At 34.5% G+C, this 23,759-nt stretch overlaps 1 protein-coding gene across 2 annotated transcripts in view; it reads left to right on the forward strand.

The window, feature by feature from the left end:
• Positions 1-23,759, forward strand: part of LRRC7 (leucine rich repeat containing 7) — a 708,443-nt gene that overhangs the window by 666,820 nt on the left and 17,864 nt on the right. The window contains exons 26-27 of one of the 2 annotated variants that reach the window (XM_082688811.1): positions 3,068-3,160; positions 21,774-21,848. In XM_082688811.1, coding sequence (XP_082544937.1) covers positions 3,068-3,160; positions 21,774-21,848 — 168 coding nt within the window. The remainder of the gene's footprint in view (positions 1-3,067; positions 3,161-21,773; positions 21,849-23,759) is intronic. The other variant, XM_082688812.1, reaches the window with a different exon arrangement.

Genomic DNA, 23,759 nt, shown 5'->3' on the forward strand with positions numbered 1-23,759 from the left:
AGTTTTTGACTGCTTCTTGGCTGTGAGCTATTCTCTCCTCTTACATTTTATGGCCCTGTTACCAGGCAGGTAGAACTCCTTATATGTGAGATGAATACGCTTTGTGACATGCTTTATGGGACACAGCGATCACAACACAACCTATTAGCCATACCATAGCATGCCCAAGGGCGGTCTAGCTTCAGATCAGAATTTAGGGTTGTTTGTCACATTTATAAAACCACAGTGTCATCTTTATTATTTCTATTATTAAAAAATATATTGAGGCAGTTCTTCACATACTTGGCACATACGAAATTTGTTTCCCTTAGATTTGTAGTGCCTTCCAGATTGACAATAATATAAAATAGATATAGTCAGTGCCTTGAAAGAGAAGTACTAAAAAGTACTCTCAGCAATTTAATTTGTAAATAAAATCTGTTGCATACATTTCCTTTCAGGTTTTAGAGTGGCCTGGGGAAAACCAGAAGTGTATATACTTTCCACATATTTCATTTGCAATATAAAATTTTCACATTAGAAAGATAAAACCCAAATTTCAAATAATTTAATTGGAAACATGTAGGGGAAGCACAAAGGTAAAATGTTTAAACCATATTAGTTCCTTCCTTACTATTTTCTAATTAACCACTAATAACAAAAAAGGATACAAGGTAAATTGGTATATTGAATAAAACTAAAATATTCCTTTGAGCTATATCAAGCTATTTTATGTTCATATCCACAGATGGTGAGCCATGTAAGGACAAAACTATTATAAACTGTTGTTGCTATTACCCTATGATAACTAGTTTTAACAAACGTAGCTCAATTAGAGGAAAAGTTATAATTAAACATATCTTTAAAATAAAAATATGGAAAAGTACTTATGGTAATTGCAGTTACCCATAATTTAGGAACTATTCATTAAAGACTCTACCATAAAAATCCCATTAGTGGATAGTGTTTTGCCCTTGTGTTGCAAGTGAACTATGTAATAGTTAAACATTACATTTATTATTAAGAAATATGACAGTAAATTAAGGATAGTCTCATTAAGTGGCCAAACCTAATTAATCCAGTTCCCAGTGACTCTTAATATATGCTAATTAAGCCAGGAACAGTACTCAAATTTGCCTTGGACTATCTAAAGGTAGGGATTAAAGGTATCTTGAAAATGAAAATATAGAGAGCATCTAGACATTTACATTTGTCCACAAGGAAAGTAATAGTCTAACTAAGCAAGATTGCTGGGGAAGACATTACGCTACCTAAGAAAGCAAACATCTACAATCACCTTTAAGAACTTTCTCAGTATATGTTTATATAAATACAAAATATATGTGAATGTATTTCTTTAGATTATTTTTCTTAACTCCTTATTAATCTTTGGCCTGCTAATCTCTGGAAAGACATGGTTCACCTAGTTCCAGTATTTATTCTGTACCTAAAAGTTTAAAAATCTTTCTTTCTTTCCTTCCTTTTTTCTTTCTTTTCTTTTCCCTTCTTTTCTCTTTTCTTTCTTTTTTTCTTTCTTTCTTTCTGTAACCAAAATGTCTGCACCCACTAGAGTCCCAAGTCTTTGAATCATCTCAGGTCACCCCATCCTCCTTTACCTGGAAAGCTAGCATTTTCACCATGGCCCTCATACATATCCCAGCTCAGGATCATCAACAATTCCTAGGTTTGGGGGCACCTGGGTGACTCAGTCAGTTGAGTCTGTCTTTGGCTCAGGTCATGATTCCAGGGCCTTGGGATAGAATTTCCCATCAGGCTTCTTGCTCAGTGGGAAGGAAGCTTGCTTCTCCCTCTGCCTGCCACTACCCCCTGCTTGTGCATTCGTGCACACACTCTCTTTCTCTCTCTCTTTTTCGCTGACAAATAAATAAAATCTTAGGGGGAAAAAAAAGCGTATTCCTAGGTTTGTTATCATCTCTCCAGATCATTCCTGGCAATGACTTCCCTTCTGCTGAATTCTTGATCTGCGTTCACTCTTATAATAGCTTCGTCTATACTACAGCCTTAGTGTGACCTGGACCTACTCCCGTGCCGTCGCTTCCCCATCGGTCTTAACGCACAAGGCTCTTGTGTTTAACAGATTTTCAACGATGGTTTAGGGTTTGGGGAGATAATACAGCACTGAATACTAGAATATTAGCCCTCACAGTCCTAAATCCTTAACTATTCCTTGTCTGTTTCTCCATAGTCTTGACCTCTTTCTGTTTTCAGTGTTCTCTGTCTTCCAAGGCTTCTAACTGCCTCTCCAGGAGCTGGTGACAAACTCAAAACTTCTATTACTGGATATTTCATTTTCTCACTGTTCCACCCTCACTTGAGCTCTGATCAAAACTTCTCCCCTGGGCGCCTGGGTGGCTCAGTGGGTTAAGCTGCTGCCTTCAGCTCAGGTCATGATCTCAGGGTCCTGGGATCGAGTCCCACATGGGGCTCTCTGCTCAGCAGGGAGCCTGCTTCCTCCTCTCTCTCTCTCTGCCTGCCTCTCTGTCTACTTGTGATCTCTCTCTGTCTAATAAATAAATAAATAAATAATCTTTTAAAAAAAAAAAGTTCTCCCCTTTCTTAAAATAAGAACCCTGCTATTTCCAAACAACAGAATCACCTACCAAGGAGATAAATTGTGCTACTCTCCTAGCAAGCAGTAGCAACTTATTTAAACAGCCATATTTTCCCTCACTGAACATTTGCAAATTTTCTTTCAGTTATTCATACGGTCTCTTCTACTTGGTCAGAATATATGTGCATTTAAAGTAGGTAACTGAAATAACGCATAATTTTATTATTGTTATAATGATAGCTTTTCATTTTTTAAAAACTGCTAATCAAAGTGCATTTCTACCCACAATAATGAGTAAGTAGTAATATTTGCTTGCCCAGGTAATTTCAGGTTATTTCAGTCACGACTTATGCCTAAAGAAGCACTAAGTACTTTGTCTTTTGTGTACTGAGATAATATAGACTAACCTTGGGAACTTAAAGTGAAATGTGGATCTTTTCTACTGTGAGGCAGTTATTTGAAAATATTTAGCTTTCATATATATTTGATCACTTTTTTGTATTTTTTTTTATATAGTTTTGTGTGAGAATAGAAAAAAATCCTGGCCTTGGATTTAGTATCAGTGGTGGAATTAGCGGACAAGGAAATCCATTTAAACCTTCTGACAAGGTAAGAAGTGACTTTCTTATTGATGGTTTTAATTAGAAAAACACTGTCTTTTACTGCAGAAAAAAAAGGTCAGAAAAAAAACGTACTGGGCCTTAATAAAATAGTTAATTATGAAGCCAATCAGATACACTTTCAGCACACGGGAAAAAATTCACTGCAGTGCTTGACAAATCCTAAGAATAGGAGGGAAAAAATCAGCATTCTCTTTCAAAGGAAAGTTGTTTGTTTTTGGTTTTTTTGCTTTTTGTTTTGCTCATAATCGTATATATTTTTAAAGAAAACTATAGTCCGAAAAACAATCTGAGGGGTTTGAAGTGGCGGGGGTGTGGGAGGTTGGGGTACCAGGTGGTGGGTATTATAGAGGGCACGGATTGCATGAAGCACTGGGTGTGGTGAAAAAATAATGAATATGTTTTTCTGAAAATAAATAAATTGAAAAAAATAAAATGGGAATCAACATTAAAAAAAAAAAAAAGAAACACACACAAAAAATAAAGAAAACTATATATGCAATTTATAACAAGTTGTTTCCAAAAGTTTCCTTGTAGATCAGTTATCCGGGAAAATGTTTCCTCATGGTAACAGAATGATTAAATAATGCTTTATTGCCAGGGCCAGCTGACTGAAATCTCTTTAAGTAATTATGTTGATAAAATATTTCACTAGTAGAAGTATAGAACTGAAAGACCACAGAAAACAAACATTCTATGGGAAAATCAAAGTTAGCCATGGCAGATAATTAAAGGCATCCTCTCATGCTTACCTGTTTCTCAAACCATGGGTAAAAGGTCACCACCACCTCCACGCTGAACACCCAACATGTGCCCATACTGACATCTGGCCTGTCTGATCCCACTGTGGACCTGGACTACCTGACTTTTTTATTTAAAAAAATTTATCCCGAGCTTTATAACCTACCCTGCTACCATCAGTGTTTAATGCTCTCAGCTTTGAATCAATTAGTAATTATAATTTGATAATAATTGAAACTGTATGCTTTTGACCTCATCAAATGTATTTGTATGAAGTGACATCGCAAAACTTTGGGATAATGAAAAAAGACAGAAATTAGATATGAGTAAAACCTCCACAGGTTCTCAATTTACTTTTGAATTACAACCTGGGACAGATTCTTTCAATTTATCACTATTATAAAAAATAACCCACACATCAATTTCTGATCATGAAACCTCATTCTGAAAACACGTGGGTGTCCCTACTCTGGAGATTTCTAAAACTTGAAACAGAGCCTTTAATCCCTTATTTTCCTCTACTTCTTCCCAATATTCTTGTTTTCTCACATTCTTTATGCCCTTCTTCCTTTCCTTTTTGGAAAAGAAGAAGAGCGGACTAGAAGGTAGAATTTTTCACACCATACATATTTAGAGGGTAGGGACTAGAAAGAAATCCCCAGTGGCTATAGATGGAAATACCTTTGGTCAGCTGGTTGGTTGGAGCAGCTATTCTACAAAGAAATGTGCATGAGGCAGCCTTACATAATTAGGGGAATGCCAGTTAGCAATGTCTATTCATAAATGACTAGTGTCTTTCTATTTTGAAATGATGTTGAAGATAACCATTGATATAGTAGAATTAAAGTATTCATGGTTTTGTAGGATCAAGTGTTTATTTAATTTTAAACAAATTATCAGTATAGTTTAAGACAAAAAGTATGAAAATTCAAAATTATCAGAAATATATGATGGTATTTTTAAAAGCCTCAAATCATTATGTTTTATTCATCTTGACCCTTCTCTTTTTCTCCAGTGTCACATTTTCTCCACCAAGTTCTTTCAATGAGAAGTTAATAATCATATCATTCTTAAGATAGTTAAAATCCAAAAGACATGTTTTCTCTCCTTTCTCACCAGCAAATACAACTTTTCATTTTATTTTTGGAAGGCACAGGATAATAAATGTTTAAACTAAGAATGAACAGATTGCTAAATAGTCAAGAAGTCTGAATGCTACTGCTTTTCTGCTGCTATTTTCAACTCAAGGAGATAATAAATAGAAGGTTTTAAAATTATTGCCTGTAATTCTTCCACTCTGACAAATATGAATGTTTTAGAACTATTAACTTAATTTCACATTTGTAACATTTTAATGACTCTAGTGAGACTGAACTGTTTCTATGATATTATAATTTGCTCTTTTGCTTAAATGCAATAGATATGAAGCTTGAATTGATGATGTGTCCACTGAAAGATTTCCCCTCAAAAGCACTTTCCTTCACCTGATTACTCTCTAAAACACACTTCACAATCTAAAAAGTGAATCTCTATTATTGCAATATTGATGAGAGTAATTAAAAATTGCAAATCTGCAGAAGACTCTAAAGATTGCTCTTAATTGATTGACCACTTTTGATGTAATGGCAAACATAGGGTGGATATTTAGTTAAAAGTGTACAGAGGATCTGAAGACCTTGGGTTTGACAATTATTACAAGAACTCAATTCACTCACAAGGAAAGGGATTAATCTCTTGGAAATTCAGTTGCATTTCTTTAGCCCCATGTCCCATTCATTTAGCCATTGCATAAAATTTAGAGTAGAATCCGGTACCTAAACTAACCAAAATTGCCAAAAAGGAAGAAAATAAAAATGAACTTTAAAAATACTCCTCTTTCCACTGCTGAAAAAGAGACTGTTTTTTGTTTTTTGTTTTTTCATGAGTTGGCTAATTTACAGCTGAGGGTGAGAAAAACCAAATTAAACAGATTTTTAAAATGAACAGATACTATCTGAGTCAGAGTTGGATGTTTTATAAGGAGTCCCAGTCAAGCAAAAGCTTAAACTTTAATATGATACATATTCTCTTCCAACAAACAACTCATGGGTTACTATATTCTCAGAAGCACACTATATTATTTTACGTACTGCTCATGAATGTTCGAATGCTTTGTAAAATTCTAGATAACTGAATGTCTTTGAGGCATTCAGGACTTTATATATAAAGTAGCCAGTAGATTTATCCCATCCTCTTCATTATGATTGATGAGAACCACCATTTCACCAAATGCCAAGGACCATTGTGAGATAGGATCCCAAACTGATTACCTGCTATGTCGTCAGACAGAGAAAACATGAAGTACAAAGTAGTCATCCTAAAAGGCTGGGAGTCTGGGTATGAGGCAAAAGTGAGTTGTATCATTCATCTGGCAGAAGTTCCCATTTAAATTCTGGGGTAGCATGAGATTATGCAGAAAACACTTAAGACAGTCCAAAAGTTAACTGAGACTTTAGAGGGAAGTCAGGATTAAGCCAGACATGGGGACTGTTTTATACTGGACTTTGAGAGCTTCTAACAGCATCTGGTCTTACAAACTTAACTACTCTCAAAGACTCGGAGGTTGTCCTAATTGAATATGGTCTTCTGGGACTATATTGATGGAACATAGTCCTGCAGCTTATGTCATTGACAGAACAAGGTTTAATAATTGAACAGACCTATTCACTTGCCATGGAGTTCATTATTTTGGGTTCACTGCCAGGGGAAAACTGCTTTTACATACTTGGAAAGGGAAAATGACAGAGAACCAGAAGAATATGGTCCTATGTAATGCTTGCTTCTGCCCTCCAATAAAGTGGTTGGAAGCCATGATCTGTTCTATTATCATAGGAAACATTGCTGTCAGGAAAACCATATGCTAGAGAGAGATGAAAGATTTTAATCTAACATATCTGATGATAATAATAACAGTAATAAAGATAATAGCCTTTTATTGAGTGTCTATAATGTGCTGGTCACTCTATTAGGCTCTTTACATGCTTATCTGATCTTCATAACAACTTGTGTTAGTTGAGTATTACTATCCCTCATTTTGCTGAGGCCCAGAGGGGTTAATTAACTTGTCCAAGGTCATTTAGGTGATCTGTGGCAGGCAAGATTTGAACACAAATTGATCTGACTCTAAATCCTCTTCTCTTAATAAACACTCTGATGTACGCCTCTATCTGCAAATGCCACTTAGCAGAAGAGCCACATGATAAATTTATACCCTGTAGAGTTGAGACTAATATGATATTCTAATATTGAAAGTATTACAAAATCCTCTAATTAGTCATAGTCTAGATATTTGTTTCAACAAGTCCTTGGAAGTCAGCATGTATTCTCTATTGAATCTAGATAATTAGAACAGCACTGTACACAGTGGATTACTAAGCAATTTCATAACTTTTGGACTAAGGTATCATTATAGTTGTGATTTTGCCAATGGAATAAACCACAAAATCTTTGCCCATTTTTAAATGTTCATGGAATAATAATCCATGTTTACTAAATTCAAATAATTAAGCAATGCAATTTCCAGCCCATGTTGTTAGAAAGAAGAGACTGGATTAAATGGATGACTGATACCATGTTATTGTAGTGACTTCAAAAGTCAGCCCAAGACCCTGAAGATGAGTGGATTTTTAATGATGCATTCACATAGCTCATCTTTCAGAGACTGATAACCCTCCTTGTCTCATTTAAGGAGAAAAGACTAAGCTCCTAAAGCTTAAAGATATAAAAAAGGGGCACCTGGGTGGCTCAGTTGGTTGAGCTTCTGCCTTTGGCTCAGGTCATGATCTTGGATCAAGCCCCACATTGGGTCCCCTGCTCTCTAGGGAGCCTATTTCTCCCTCTCCCTCTGCCTGCCTCTCCCTCTTCTTGTGAACTCTCTCTCTCTCTCTGTCAAAAGATGGGTAAAATCTTTAAAAAAAAAAGATATCAAAGAAAACTCATACACCCTTTCCCTATATACTCTAAAAGTACAGTACTGAACAGTCCCATGAACAATTATCTAGTCATAATATCAAAATAAAATCCATGCTATGGATATCCTCAAAACACTGGACATCAGGAAATATACCTACTGGGGCAATGGGCCTGAACAATCACCAATTCTCCACAGTTTGAACATAATAACTACATTCAGCAGATGCCATATTTTTCCTGATTTGACCAATCTGCATGTAGACACAGAAATGATAGGAGAATAAATCCATGTTCTTAAAATTTTTAAGCATCTTTGCCTTCAGTACAGGTAAAATCCCTAGCACAGGAAAAATACTAGAATCATGGCAAATGTAAAATATAACTGCCAATAAACCCTAAGTAAATGCCCTGGAATTTAGAATACCTTACTCTATTTTATACGATATGACTTCTAAAAGATTGACTCCAGATGCCAGAACAGCCTGCAGACAGGACTTAAACATCTTTACACCCTTACTTTCTCACCTAGAAAAACAATGGGACTTTTTCTTTGTGTGGAGATGGGTATTGCATCAAATAAAAGTTTATATGTTGTATATGATTAATATCAAGAGAAGAAGGACTAGATGTTGGGAATCAAAGCATTTCCTTGATACCTTTACCCAGGAATCATAACAGCCAGAGGACGCTTGGCAGTGTTGTTAGAAAAGCACAGGAATAATCTTCCAGGTTTGCTCAGCCTTGTGCCATTGGGTAATTGGCAGAAGATATGTTTTTAACTTACAAAAAAGTACATGCGACATGTCTATTTCTTGTCATGTGTTCTTCATAGATATAAAAATCAAGAATAGCAAACACATTTGTCTAGAACGCCACACAGCATATGATTTATATTTACTGCATAATTATTAAACTGCATGTAACACATTTCCTTTATTTTGTACATCTACCAGATACATATGATTTATTTTCTAGATTTAGAAATTAACTTTATACTATAACTTATATACCTGTCCGATCCTTAATTCTACTTCAAGTGATTATGTAACGCAAAGTAATTTGAAGACTCAACAAATTATGTGAAAGTAACAGTCAGGAGCAAGGGATAGAAATAATTCTGTTTACATACTGCATTTTGGACTAAGGAAGGATTAAATCGTCTTTTTTTTTTAGATATAAAACCAAATTTTATTTTCTAATCTTTTTATTTTCTTTCTTTTTGTGAAGATATGTGTGTGGGGTGGGGGGCAGAGGGAGAAGAAGAGAAAGAATTTTAAGCAGGCTCCAGCATGGAACCCAAGGCAGGGCTGGGTATCACAACCCTGAGATCATGACCTAAGCCAAAATCAAGACTTTGGACTCCTAATTGGCTGAGCTACTCAGGTCCCCAGATATAAAACTAAATTTTTTAAAATAAATACCAAGCATAAATTATTTTACAACATAACTGATTATTTTGGCTGTATCTTAGTCAAATTGTAATTTGAGGTCCAGAGCGCCACTTTGAGGACATTAAAAGTGAAATTTTTTTAAAATAAAAAGTGTATTTTTCCATATTCTGTTCTTTGTGTTGGAAAAAGCTTGAATCTATTCAGAAATATTGATAGAAAAGTAGTCTCCTATCAGTAGGATTCCTACAGGTATTTCACTTAAATGAAACTTTCTAAAGGCATGGCACTGTGCTTTATCCAATAGAACAATGTAGCTTTGAGACATTATAATATAAAGAGACAAGACATGGATTCCACTTCTGAAAGAATATAATAAAACTCAACACAGGCTTGGTTCTTCCCAAAAATATCACTGGGGTATATATGTGAAAAATATAAGGCAATTAAAAAGAACCACATTAAATAAGAACATTGATTGGAAAGTTTTAATTCAACAATAGATTTAGAAAAATCACTGGAATTAAGATTGCTATCACTTTATGATATTTTATAACAATCAGTAAAATTAAAGCCCAAGTACATAGCTACTACATTAGTAGTTGTACTGGTTGCTAGAGTTGTACATTATTTATTTTCCATCTGCTGCATCATTTTAGCCATTTAGTAAGGAATAAAGTAAATAAAATATTCAGGCAGAAAATGGTGTGGGAAAAGATTTAGAGATGTCCAAGTTTGCTACTATTTACTGGAAAAGTGCCAGACACTTCTCAATCAAAATATGAAAGCATGTAAAATTAATTCATAAATAATACCTGTGATAACTAACAAGAATTGACAGACCCATCAATGAAAGAAAGTTAATTACTAAGGGTCAAACATATATTTGGAAAGTGTGAAGTCTTTTTTCCATTTATAAAGTTACTCCAACATTATTTAAGTGGTATTCCAGGGTCTCACAGTATTTCTCTTTTCTTGCTTGAAAAGCTTAGAAACCTACTAGAATTCTTGGAAATGTTATGAGAAATAAAACAGAAAATAAATAAAAAGGAATAGTTACTAGGTCTCTGCCTGTAGCAATACTATCTAAATGTTTTCTACCCACATAATATTTGAGATATGTCTCAAAAATATGTATTTAAAAACAGTATCATCCACTTTTCCTCCATTCCAACCCCAAAGTTATTCTTTGCTGACTCTGACCTCCAAAGAATCACTGGTAAGCAAAATAATAGACTCTACATATCCCCACCAAGCAAGAAGATACTGCAGAGCTTTAACTTTTGTAGTTTGCATTTGTCTAAAGTTGGTTTCCCTTGAGGCAAAACTCGAGATGGGGATTGCTTGTATACAAGCAATTAATGGAAGAGCTGTTCTCCAGTGAAATCTTAAAGAAAGGCCCGAGGGCGAGGAAGAAACTGGCCAAAGACCCGGGAATTGTGATGGCACAGTGCTCAGGGAGATGAGTAGTTCCACTAGATGTCTCACCTTGAAGAAGAAAACAGCCTTGTGTGCCCCAGTATCAGGGATTGGATGTAGTTATTCCCAGAGAAGAGGCGATGGTATAACCTGCCAAGCATTTCACAGTAAGTAGGCTCTAGCTGATGGTAATTTTCAAGAGAAGTGTCAGATATGAGCCATCAGGAACACCTGTAGGATAAGAACACCAATTTGATAAAGAGAATCTGGGTAGGTCCCCAAAAGTGTCTATTATACTATCATGAAAACAGTAGATTTTTTTCATCTTTCAAACTGAAAGCCCCTTAGTACTAGAGATTCCAACATGCTTGCATCTAGGAGAGGCACTGCCTAGAACCTGCATGCTTTCAACCACGGTATCTAACTGAGATCGCCAAAGCAACCGGTATTTCAGTATGGACCCAGAAATTGACTATGTCAGGCTTTTTGCAGTGAGACCCATTTAAATCTGCTTTCAAATCCTTGTCTTTTTTCTGAATAATATTTTTTCTTACAAAAAAAGACACTGCTGTATTCTACAAATAGAGTCCCAGAACACAAATCTGTGTTCTTCGGTAACTAAAGAAAACGTTTGCAAAACTAGATCAGAAGGAACAGGGAAGTTCAGAGTTAACACCCTTAGTTTTCTCTTTGGGTGTGTGAAGAAATCATGTAAACTTAAAGAGCTGATTCTTAAGTTCTGCAAATTCTGACTTCAATTCTCCCTAAGATCCTTCTAATAAATCAGGAGAAAGCCACAGACAGATGAGAATAGATTTCCAGGAGAAACTAAGACAACTTAACTGAAAGTTTAAGAACTAAGCCAGAAAATTAAGTTGTAGATCAGAATTTACAGTGTGTTATTTTTTAAGAATAAAAAATTGACTAAAATATTTTAAGTATTTTAAGTATATAATAGTTTTATTTAATTATTTAGTTATTATTTATTATTATTTAAATTATTATTTGAGTTGTAATATATTAATGTATATTTAAATTTAATATTAAATTTAAATATTAAAATATTTTATATTAGAAATTGACTAGAATAATATATTTAAAATATATTTTATTTAAATAATTATTTATTTTTATTACTTAAATTATTATTTAAATAAAGCCAGAATTAGATTAAGCAGTGAGTAGATAATAACAGTTAAGGGTTATTATATGAGCACAAAATTGCAAATATGCATGTTTTGTTTTGTTTTTATTAACATATAATGTATTATTTATTTCAGGGGTACAGGTCTGTGATTCATCAGTCTCACATAACTCACAATGCCCACCATAGCACATACCCTCCCAAGTGTCCGTGCCTGAGCCACCCTATCCCTCCGACTTCCCTTCCCTCCAGCAACACTCAGTTTCCTGAGATTGAGTCCCTTATGGTTTGGCTCCCTCTCTGGTTTTGTCTTGTTTCATTTTTCCTTCCCTTCCCCTATGATCCTCTGTCTTGCTTCTCAAATTCCTCATATCAGTGAGATCATATGATAATTGCTTCTGCAAATATGCATTTGTTTAATTGCCTGTCACCTTTACAATATAATTAGTACAGCTGTACATGGTCTTAGTAACTAATTCTACTGTCTTGAGTATAATGGAGTAGAAAACTACTTCCTATATTTGAAACCTCATTGATCGTACCCCATCACCATATATAAATGACATTTCCATAACAAGGTACTGTCATTGAACCCCCAAAGACACGCATTAACAGGAGGTATGAAGCAACCTCTTTTAGTGTGGAACTAAACATTAAGGTGATTAAAGAAGAATCCTATCTTACTTTCCTTTGTCTCTTTGTTTACTGAAGTATACCAAAGTCTCTGACTAAGGAAAATCATGTTTACTCTATTTCCTCCTTGACCAAAAAAAAAAAAAAAAAAAATGTTTCTATCGTGACTCTGAATGGCATATTTAGTGAGATAATATAGACTTGGGAAGACTGACTTGTTCTTTTACTGCAAGAAAGACTCCATAGTATGTTTGGTTTTTGTCTGACACTCCAGCTGGGGTGGCTTCAGTCCTCTGAAGGACTCCATCTCTGAACTATAAAATGTTAGTGGTCAAAGAGACACAGAATCAAGAACCACTTATTCTTATGTGCCTTCTGACTGAGTGTGAACAGCTTCCCTTCCATTCATCAGCCGCATGGCTGTCTCAGTGCATTTACTCGGGGTGACATCAGTCATCATCCTGTGAAACTGTACCACATTCTTAGTCTCAAATGTCTACAACAGCAAAGTCCTTTTTCCTTAACTTACACTTGTTAAAACGTTACACAGATAATAAATGAAAACATTGCCACTATAAAATTTCAAATAACGGATGAACAGAGCATCTCCAAAGTGGGAAAAACAAACAAACAAACCTACCATCTTTGTCATTCCCCACTATACAGCCAATGCACAGCCTTGGCCTAAGAGCCACGTCATAGGTCAGTGTATTAGGAATTCAAAACTATGTGCCTTCTGGGCATTTATCACTGGCCATTTTGACCTCTGAGTTCCCTGCCACCTCTGAGCAATACTTCTAGCATGGTCTAACTACACAACGATGTGTTAGCCATTAAATAAAACCAAAACCTAAGTCTAAAGGAATCATAGTTTGACTCAATCTAGCTTCCACAAAATAATTCTTCACTTCAAAAACCTTATTTCAGCATAAATGACAAAAAGTTTTCACTGAATCCTTCACTTTGAAGTTCATTATTTTGAAATAGAGTAAAAAATTATACCATTGTAGAGGCTTTAAAGAAGCCTGCAGTGATGATAACCAGGAAGCTGATTACCAGTACTATTTTGGGCATTGCTACAAAGAAGAATCCACAGCCACCTATAGTCCCCTACTCCTGTTTCTAATAGTTTCCACTCTTTATGCTATATATGAAGCTGAAAAGAAAACCCTCTGTTCGAAGGGCTCTAACAGAATCAGTAAACGGTTCAAGCTCAGCAATCCAAAAATTCACTACCGCTTGAGGTGGCATATTAAATATAGGCTTTAAAGCATTCATGAAATAAAGGAAATGGAATTTTTAAAATTTTTTTCCAAAGAGGCAGAAATCTGAAAACACAATATGTAAAGGAGTGCGAGCATTTGCCTTTAAGGGAAAATGTGAAAATCAAATGAAAGAAAATTTTATTCAGTTCAGGCATTTCATTAAGAGGGGCACCTGGGTGGCTCAGTGGGTTAAAGCCTCTGCCTTTGGCTCAGATCATGATCTCGGGGTCCTGGGATCAAGCCCCACATCAGGCTCTCTGCTCAGCAGGGAGCCTGCTTCCTCCTCTCTCTCTCTGCCTGCCTCTCTGCCTACTTGTGATCTCTGTCTGTCAAATAAATAAATAAAATCTTTTAAAAAAATAAATAAAATAAAAAGAAAAGAATTTCATTAAGAAATGAATAGGAGACAAAGGTACTTTCAGTCATAATGGACAGACATCCCAGAGATGTTTCATTTTTTGTTAATACTTGGAGTACTGGAGCAATTAATAAAAGAAAAGTTATAATGATAAGGTAACCAAAGCCAAACATAATTTTAGCCCTTACATTCAAATTTTCCCCCAAAAAGAATAGTGCATTATGTCGGCATGAAACTATAAAAATTATTCTAGTAGTCAATTTGTCATTTCTTACAGGAATCTCAAGTAAAGGGGAATAAACAGCTTACTTTTTGGATACTTTTAGCAAGTCAGAAAGCAGTATCTTGAAAACTATATATTATGTTTATGTTATTTAACTACTAAACATTATATATGTATAGTATATATACTTATTTCTACAATGGTGTTTATATATATATTTATATATTTTATGTATATAAATACATATATTTTTGTGTGGGTATATATATATATATATATATATATATATATATATTTTTTTTTTTTTTAATTTGGCTACTAAACAAACCTTTAAAATGACCTAAAAGAAGGATGCAAGCCTGAAAAACTTATAGTTCATCCATTAAGATCATGGCTGTTAAAAAAATGAAACAAGATGGGATCTGGAGGGAGACAATAAGAGACTCTTAATCTCAGGAAACAAACTCTGAGGGTTGCTGTAGAGGGTTGGAGGGGAGGTTAGGGTAGCTGGGTTATGGACATTGGAGAGGGTATATGCTATGGGCAAGTGCTGTGAATTGTGTAAGACTGATGATTCACAGACCTGTACCCCTGAAGGAAATAATACACTATATATTAATTAAAAAAAAAAAACCATGTCCATTATATTGCCATTAAGGTATTTGCAATCGTGTAAGTCAATTTCTATGAGTTTTACCAGTCTTCTTGTGGCTCCAGTGAATTGTTAATAAATTTTTTTTACAAATGTAGCCAGGTGATTTCTTTTTTAATGTTTACATTATTTAAAAATGCGTGAAAGAGAGTTTAATAAATAAATATATACACTATATGTTATTCCTTTAAACATCTGTGCATAAGATTTTTGAGAAATTTTAGAGGACTTTGGTCAGTTGTAGCATATTTATATTTCTGTCTTTTGATGGTCAGATTTCCTAGGCTTCTAAACAATTATTTCTGTTCATTGCTTATGGATTTTACATTTCATTGCTTTGTTGACTAAAGCTCATTAATACACAGAAGCATCATGGTCACTGCTAATATCCCTTTTTCTTCCTCCCTCCCTCCCCACTCTCCTTTGGTTTCTAATGGCCATGGATAAATATCTTCTTTTGCTACATATAGATTCCTCAGTTGTTAAGGTAGCAAACTGTTCAAAGCCTAAGATTTGACACTTAGCAATTAATCTTTTTTTTAATTTTTATTTTATTTTTTCAGTATTCCAAGATTCATTTGTTTATGCATCACATCCAGTGCTCCGTGCAATACGTGCCCTCCTTAATACCCACCACCAGGCTCACCCAACACCCCACCCCACTCCCCTCCAAAATCCTCAGTTTGTTTCTCAGAGTTCACGGTTTCTTATGGTTCTTCTCTCCCTCTGATTTTCCCCAATTCACTTTTCCTTTCCTTCTCCTAATGTCTCCATGTTATTCCTTATGTTCCACAAGTAAGTGAAACCATATGATATTGACTTTCTTTGCTTGACTTATTTCACTCCACATAATCTCCTCCAGACCTGTCCATGTTGATACAAAAGTTGAGTATTCATCCTTTCTGATGGAGCCATAATACTCCATTGTATATATGGACCATATCTTCTCTATCTATTCATCTGTTGAAGAACATAGTGGCTCTTTTCGTAGTTTGGTGATTGTGGCCATTGCGGCTATGAACATTGGGGTACAGATGGCCCTTCTTTTCACTGCATCTGAATCTTTGGGGTAAATACCCAGTAGTGCAATTGCAGGGTCTTAGGGTAGCTCTATTTTTAATTTCTTAGGGAATCTCCACACTGTTTTCCAAAGTGTCATCAATTAATCTTAAAATATTTTTTATCACATTTCTGATTCATAGAGAGGAGAACTATTGATAATACCTTTATATCCTTGATGTGTCAAGTCTTCTACTAATCACAACAGTTAAGTAAATGCATTCTATTACATAGATCCAATTCTGCTTCCATAAGCCACATCATAGGTTCATGAAAAAACAAATTATTTGCACACTTTTGGCAGAAAGTAAAAACCCAAAACAAAACAAAAGAAACAAACAAACAAAAAAAAACCTTTAAAATCTATTCAATCTATAGCTGTGTTTGTTCTTTATGAGTCAGTTTTTTCTCCAGAAACACTTTTGAACTTTCATAATTATATGAAAGCATAAAATACTATATTCTATAATATTTAACCAATGTGTTCTGAATTGTAATGGTAACAGTATACAATTTTTATTTGAGATATGGCCTTCCTAGAAACCAATTTCTTAGCATAAGCTAGAGCCAGGATTTTGCAGAATTTTAAAGAAAAACATATTTCATAAATTGAAGTTGCAGTTCCCTTAAGACAAGTTCTATTTTGGGGTCTACATTTACAATAGCTGAGACTGTCACACTCATTCACCTTCATCATTAAAAAGCCATAGAAAGTTCCTTTCTCCTCTAAAGTTAGAAACGTTGGCCTTGTAGATTAACTTTCTGAGTCCATTAAAGTTTACCTCTAGAGGTGTATAGACTGGGTAACCAGTTAGACAAGATCAGATCTTAACACTATGAAAAACCTCCCATACTCACTACTTTTTAAAATTACTTGTGAAAAGTAAAACTTTCTTAAGAACCTAGTCTGGATACTTTTAAGAAAACAAAACTATTTGGGACTTGCATAAAAACTGTTTCTAAAAAAAAAAAAAAATGGGGAAGAAAAATGAAATGGCAAAAGGTCCTGCCTCTTAGCAACACCTGGCCAGCCCTCTCTAGATTAGCGTTGGTGCAAACTTGTGTGGGTCCAACTGTAATGCATGGTCCAGGGGGGCTGTGTCTGACTCAAGCACACCCAGGTATTGGTGTCTGAGGAAAGCAAACATATATTCTTTGGAAAAGGTTGCAGCATATATTTTGTTGCTCTGTTGTGGGATGCTCTCTAGAGGTGGTGCTAGGGATAAACGATTGTGCTGATTATGAGATGTCAGACATTAAAAAATATACTCAGAGATGCCAAAACTAGATTGTAGCAGCTATTACTGTAAAGCGCAACTGATCCTGACTTCGAGCTACCGAAGGAAGTAGCCCCTGAAAGTTACTAAGAACTATCAGAAAGCCCTCTAGTTGGGACCCATGTCCACTGCTGAGAGAGAACAATAATTAGAACGGTTACCACTAACAGCCACCACTAGAAAACCACAGATGAAACAGTAGACTTCCCAGCCATCTTCCCATCATCTTTCCTAAATAGGACATGCAAATCCTTTTATCTGCTGGGCATTCGAGAGAAAGATAACAAATGTTGGCCTTTCAATATATTCCAGATTGAATATTTCCAGACAATAAATATGAAACTGTTAGAGACTCAGAAACTTTCGATATGGGTTTTACTAAAGATAAAGACCTTGGATTGTAGCTCAACTTTCAATAAATATGATAACATTTATTGTTGCTACACTGAATGCCATCTACTGTTCTAAGTATTTTTTTGTATATATTTACTCAATGTATTAACTATGAGGTATGTGCCTTTACTATACCCATTTTACTGATGAGGGAAAGTTAAGTACACAAAAGTTAATTAACTTGCCCAGTTTTTAAGTGAGGAACACAGACTAATTCCAGAGCTATGCTCTTGCTTCTTATACACCCAGAAAAAAATGCCCCTTTGCCAAAGATCGCCACATCCTAATGCCTAGAACCTGTGAATATGTTACATTACATGGCAAAAGGGACTTTGCAGGTGAGTTTAAATTACGGACTTTGAGATGAGGAGATTATCCTGGATCCAGTGGGCCAAATCTAATCACACAGGTCCTTAGAGATAGAGAATCTTTCTTGGCTATGGTCAGAAGGAAATGTGAATATAGAAGAACGGTCAGAGAGTTACACAGTTGCCGGCTGTGAAGATGGAAAAGGGGGACTATGTGCCAAGGAATGTGGACATTTACTAGAAGTTGGGAAAAGCAAGGAAACAGATTTTCCCCTAGAGATTCCAGAAAATAATGCAACCCTGCCAGCACCTTTGTTTCAGCCCAGTAGAACTGGTTTTGGACTTCTAACCTACAGAACTAAGATAATAAATTTGTGATGTTTTAAGCAACTAAATTTGTGATAACTTGACAGCAGCAGAAAATATATACCTCCTTGCTGAAAAAGAGTTACTGAAGCATTTTCTTTCCTTGGGCAAAATGGTTTTGCTATAAGCTTAGGTGTATGTGTTGTTTCTCTTGTTTTGAACATATCATGTGGTTATTTGTCCCACATTTAGCACTCAACCAAATGTTACAGAAATTGAGCATACTTTAAGTCTTGCAGCAGAGCTATACAACTGACCAGATGCCATGATATAGATCTTTGATAACATACATGATGGCTTTTTACCAAACAGTGGGAAGTTACTGTTCTAACATTCAGAATACAAATAATCTCATTCTTTACCGAATTCCGTCATCAGGGCCAAAGTATTTTTTGAAGTCTCACAATAAAATGAATTTATTAAAAGGGAGATTGGTACATTACTACAACGAGCTTTTCCAAAACTGTACCAAAGTCATCAATATTCACCATAAGAGATACCACAAAATGGGTTGAGTTATTTTTCTCATATGGCTGTATTTATATACACAAATACAGTGAAAAATCAGGGCACTGGCCTTTGCAGGCAGTCTTTTGGGAAGCATTCCACCTCCACAAATTATGAATGCCACAGACCCTTATCAAATGTAACACTCGTTGCTATCTGCTTTGACTAAAGTGGCAGTTTGCTGCCTGATAAGATATAGCTGTATATCTGTATAAATATAGAAAAAAAAAAAAAACTATACCAAGGGGCAGTAGCAGTTTCTTAGTTGATGAAATGTATTGATTGAAAAAGAAATATTAAAGCTTTAGAAAGCAGCAATAAATGCTTTGGAAGACTCAGGCCGTCCTAAGAGTAGCTTCAGATCAAGTCTTCAGGGGGCGCCTGGGTGGCTCAGTTGGTTAAACACCCAACTCTTGATTTTGGCTAAGGTCATGACCTCAGAGTCATGGGATCCAGCCCCACATCAGGCTCCACACTCGGCAGGAAGTCTGCTTGAGATTTTCTCTCTCCCTCTCCCCAGCTCCATGCTTGCTCCCTCTCTCTCTCTCCGGAATAAATAAACCTTTAAAAACAACAACAAGAAAACAAGCCTTCAGAACAGAGATTGAATCCCACAGAGCTTTGTGATGGATGAAATTAAACCTGCCACATACAGTACACTCATATTCTTCCAGCAGTCAGGTTGTGGAGCATTACCCGTTCCTCCAAGCATTGTAGACACGATCATAATTTAGCTCCTATGGTCTGGATTCATACAAACATTATTAAAATGGTTCTTGCAGAATAAGCTGGAGAAAAGCAGTCAATATTAACTAGGTAGCCCAGATGTTGACTGCTGGGATAAATAGTCAGAACAACTTCACCTCTACCACCCAGAGATGTAGTGGCTTATTTTGAGCAACAGTGGCATTCTGTCTGTTGTATGGAGACCCAATAGGAAAGGGGGGGTCTGCCAGGAGGACCAAGCACATACAGTCTTCTGGACGGATAGAATGAGTGTTATGTGTGTAAAGGGCCATAGGGATTGTTTTTGTTTTCATAACCAGTGCCATTCCCTGGTCTGGTGGATTCACCATCATTCCTTATGTTGCTGTCCTTTCCAAATAACCTGTTTTCTTATTCCTTTTGAATTGACCATTTGTACAAGTGAATAGACAAAATTAACAAGCTGAACATGATCTGAATAGTGACACTGTTAACCTAAAATTTTTTTAGTTTTTATTATTTTCTTAAGGCTAAAAGTAGTACATAATCATTGTAGAAAAATTAGAAAAGACAGAAAGCAAAAAGGAAAAAAACATATGTATATATATGTATGTATGTATGTGTATGTATGTATACATACATATATGCATGTATACAAAGAAGTCTCATTACCCAGTATAACCACTGCTAATATTTAGGAATATACTCTTTACACAAATATGTATATAAACATGTTTCAGCAAAAATACTATGATAACATAGTAATAGAATCGTAGGGTATAATGTTTTATAACTTCCTTGTTTCACTAAGGACTAGTATACTTTTGTAGCTGCCACCTAGAACTTCATTTTTAATGATCACATATCATATTATTGTGTGACTTTACTGTAATTTATTTAATCAGTTCTCTGTTATTAGACTTTTAAGTGTGGTTTGTAACTTTTATTATTACAAATAATACTATGATGAAATATTAGTAAATGAATGTTGCAACTTGTCTAGTTATGTCCTTAAGCTAATTTCTAGAAGTTGAATTGCTGGTTAAAAGTTACACAGTTTTCTAAGGATTTTAATGGCTGTCAATAGTTTCATCTTTAAATGGGAAGGAAAACAGATTAAAATCAGAAAGATAAAAATCATTCAACATCTGTAAATTAATAACTTTCAAAAAGATCTGAAATGCTAAATGAAAACACACATAGAAGTATTTCAACTAGGGCCTTCTTGTTAAACCATTCAAATACACGTGCATAAGGTTAATGGGTTTAAGTGAGAGTTATTAAGTTTACAAATCAACAAATAAGATGATTCCCTAAATAACAGGCAATGACATTACAATATTATTTTCTATTCTATTAATACTTATTTAGGAACGAAAAAAAAATAATGTCAACTGTATTGAGATATCATCTTTATTATTTAATACATTCTATTATGTAAATTATTTATATTTTTAATATTTCATAACTGTTGGTTTCTTGACTTTTCTTCTACTATATTATGAGCTCACTGAAGCCAAAAATTATATTCTGTGTATCTCTGTAACACTAGTAATCAAGCCCTAGCATATGGTAGGCATTCAATAAATGTTTGCTTTATATACATGGGCAACAAAATTAATTTGACTTTTTTATTAACTAAATTAATCAGTTTCAGGATTCTGTAACTACATTGGCAGAAACATTATGTTTAAATTGCATATTGGAATTTTCTTATGTTTAATTTGTTCAGATATATTTTATATTAAAATTACCAGTAATATACAAAGTAATACTGATTAAAATAAAATAGCATCTGTATGTAATCTGATAAGGTTTTTAAAGTGTACACTTAACTTACAACCTGTCAAATAGAAGACATTTTCAATGAAGAATAACTTAGGATGATTTCGGAATTATATAAAAGATGGTGTAATGCCATGTTTCAAATTATTTAAGAAAGAAATTAAGACTATGCCATGAGATTACTTTATAAATCATAAATGTACTTTAAAAAACAAGATCAGCTTTTGTTATGCAAGTAAAGATGTTACTGTTCTTAAACTTGACTTGAAGAGTGGTGCGCTGCTTAAAATACTATAAAAATCTTTGAAGCTTATATGTGGAAACTGTTTTTAGTCTGTTTTCATTGTTTTCTATGTGAATGAGAAATTTTTTAACTAGGCCTAGTTCTTGATGATACAATCCTAACCTCTGTTACTTCTGACTTATAGGGTATCTTTGTTACTAGGGTTCAGCCTGATGGACCAGCATCCAACCTGCTGCAGCCTGGCGATAAGATCCTTCAGGTAAGAGAGACAAGAAGCACCGTTTTCAACTGCCACACTAAAACAAATATGTACCCACGTTATAGAGTAACTTGAATTAAATGATTGGAAGTAAGTCCTTTTCACATTTCTTATTTGCCTTTATTTTGGGCGGTTGAGAAGCAAATCAGAAGCAAAGTCAATCTGATATAATCCTGTCTATTTCAGTTTTTGGCACATGGTAGATGTTCTGTGTATTTTTGTTTATATGAATACTGGGGTTTTTGGTGATACAAGAAGAACTGAAACATACAAGATCTATGCAGAGCTATCAAGTATAAATAAGAGTATTGGAGTACTAAACCAGGGTATCTGTGTGACTTTGGATGAGGAAGGGACTCATCCATATTTAATTTCTCAACAGTAAGCTTATTACAGTTTGAATACTGTGAAATGCATGGTTGTATGCCCCTACTCCCCCTTCTTAAATACTTGAACAGATGTTTACCAAATATAAGGTGACTTATTAAAATGTACTGTCTGATGGAAAGGACTTTCTAACTTAAAGCTCTATGTAACAGAAAAGGGTCACTCCAGAAAACAGTTAAGAAAATTCTTGGTGTAACCATTTTGCTGTTTTTATTCTCTCTGAATTCACTTCTGCTTAGTCATTTCCTACATTCCAGAGAAAGGCCCTTAAGTATCTTCAGTTTATTTAAGATTCAGTGTTTTGACTTATTACCCTGAAATTATCCACTATATAACTAAGTGGAACTATCTGAAATTTTAGATATTTAACCACTGAAGCAATTATGAAATGGTTCCACATAATATATTGAAGATATAGGGACATTGAGAAGATAGGACATGTGGGAAAGGAACCTTCTTGTTAAACTACAAACAGTTACAACAATGCAAGGACCCCACACAACTCAGCTCTAAGGAGATATTCTATCTTTTATTTACTGAACACTTTCAAAAAGTCCTAGAGAAGTAGAAATCCTATATAATTATGTATTTTTATATATTATATATATAGCCTTAATATTTTATTCTCAGAAATATTTTAAATGAACTAGGAAGATCATGAAAACTCAAGTTTTCAAAAATAATAATTCTCTGAAGACCACAGGTTGCCTGAACCAGTGATAATGTCACAATAGAAATAGCATCCAGCAGATTTGAGTCCATTCCATGCAGGCAGAAGACCAAGCCAGCAGTTGATCTTTAGAGTTAAAATCTTGAAACATAAAAGACACATAAAATATTCTGAATTTATTTTTACCATTTGGTTATGGAAGTTCTATATTTTTTACTTCCTAGCTAGCTCTCTGATCTTAAGCATTTTATATCATGTCTATAGGACTCACAATTATTTGTGTAAATGAACTGTGGTTTATATTATATTATATTATATTATATTATATTATATTATATTATATTACATTATATTAACTGATGTCCCCTCAGCTTCAAAATTCAACTGTTCAATAATTCTATAAATTTCCATGAAAAACAGTCAAGAATAAATTCACAATGTAGTTCTCTAACACTTGGTAAATGCTGTTGTTTAGCAGAAGAAGTGGATAGTCTTTTCCTCTACTGAATTTCAAAGAAGTTATTTTGAACCTCTGAGTCTGAAAAAAAATGTAGCCAGTTAATCTCAGATCTCTGATCTATTTGAATGCCATACCGGTTAGAGAGGCCTTCCATAGCTTGAGACAGTTTGGGAGTAGCCTTCATCCATGACAGAGTTGGCAAAAGAAAGGTTTTTCTCTCGGATTCAGAAAATATTTATATATATTTATATATATATATATATAATAAATTAAATATTATATAAATTAAATATATATATAAATATTTATATATATATGTATACACACACACACGCACATACATACACATGTGTATATATGTGAATAATATGTGTATATATATATATATGAATGT

This window comes from Mustela nivalis (assembly GCF_964662115.1).
Source record: "Mustela nivalis genome assembly, chromosome: 10".
NCBI lineage: Eukaryota > Metazoa > Chordata > Mammalia > Carnivora > Mustelidae > Mustela > Mustela nivalis.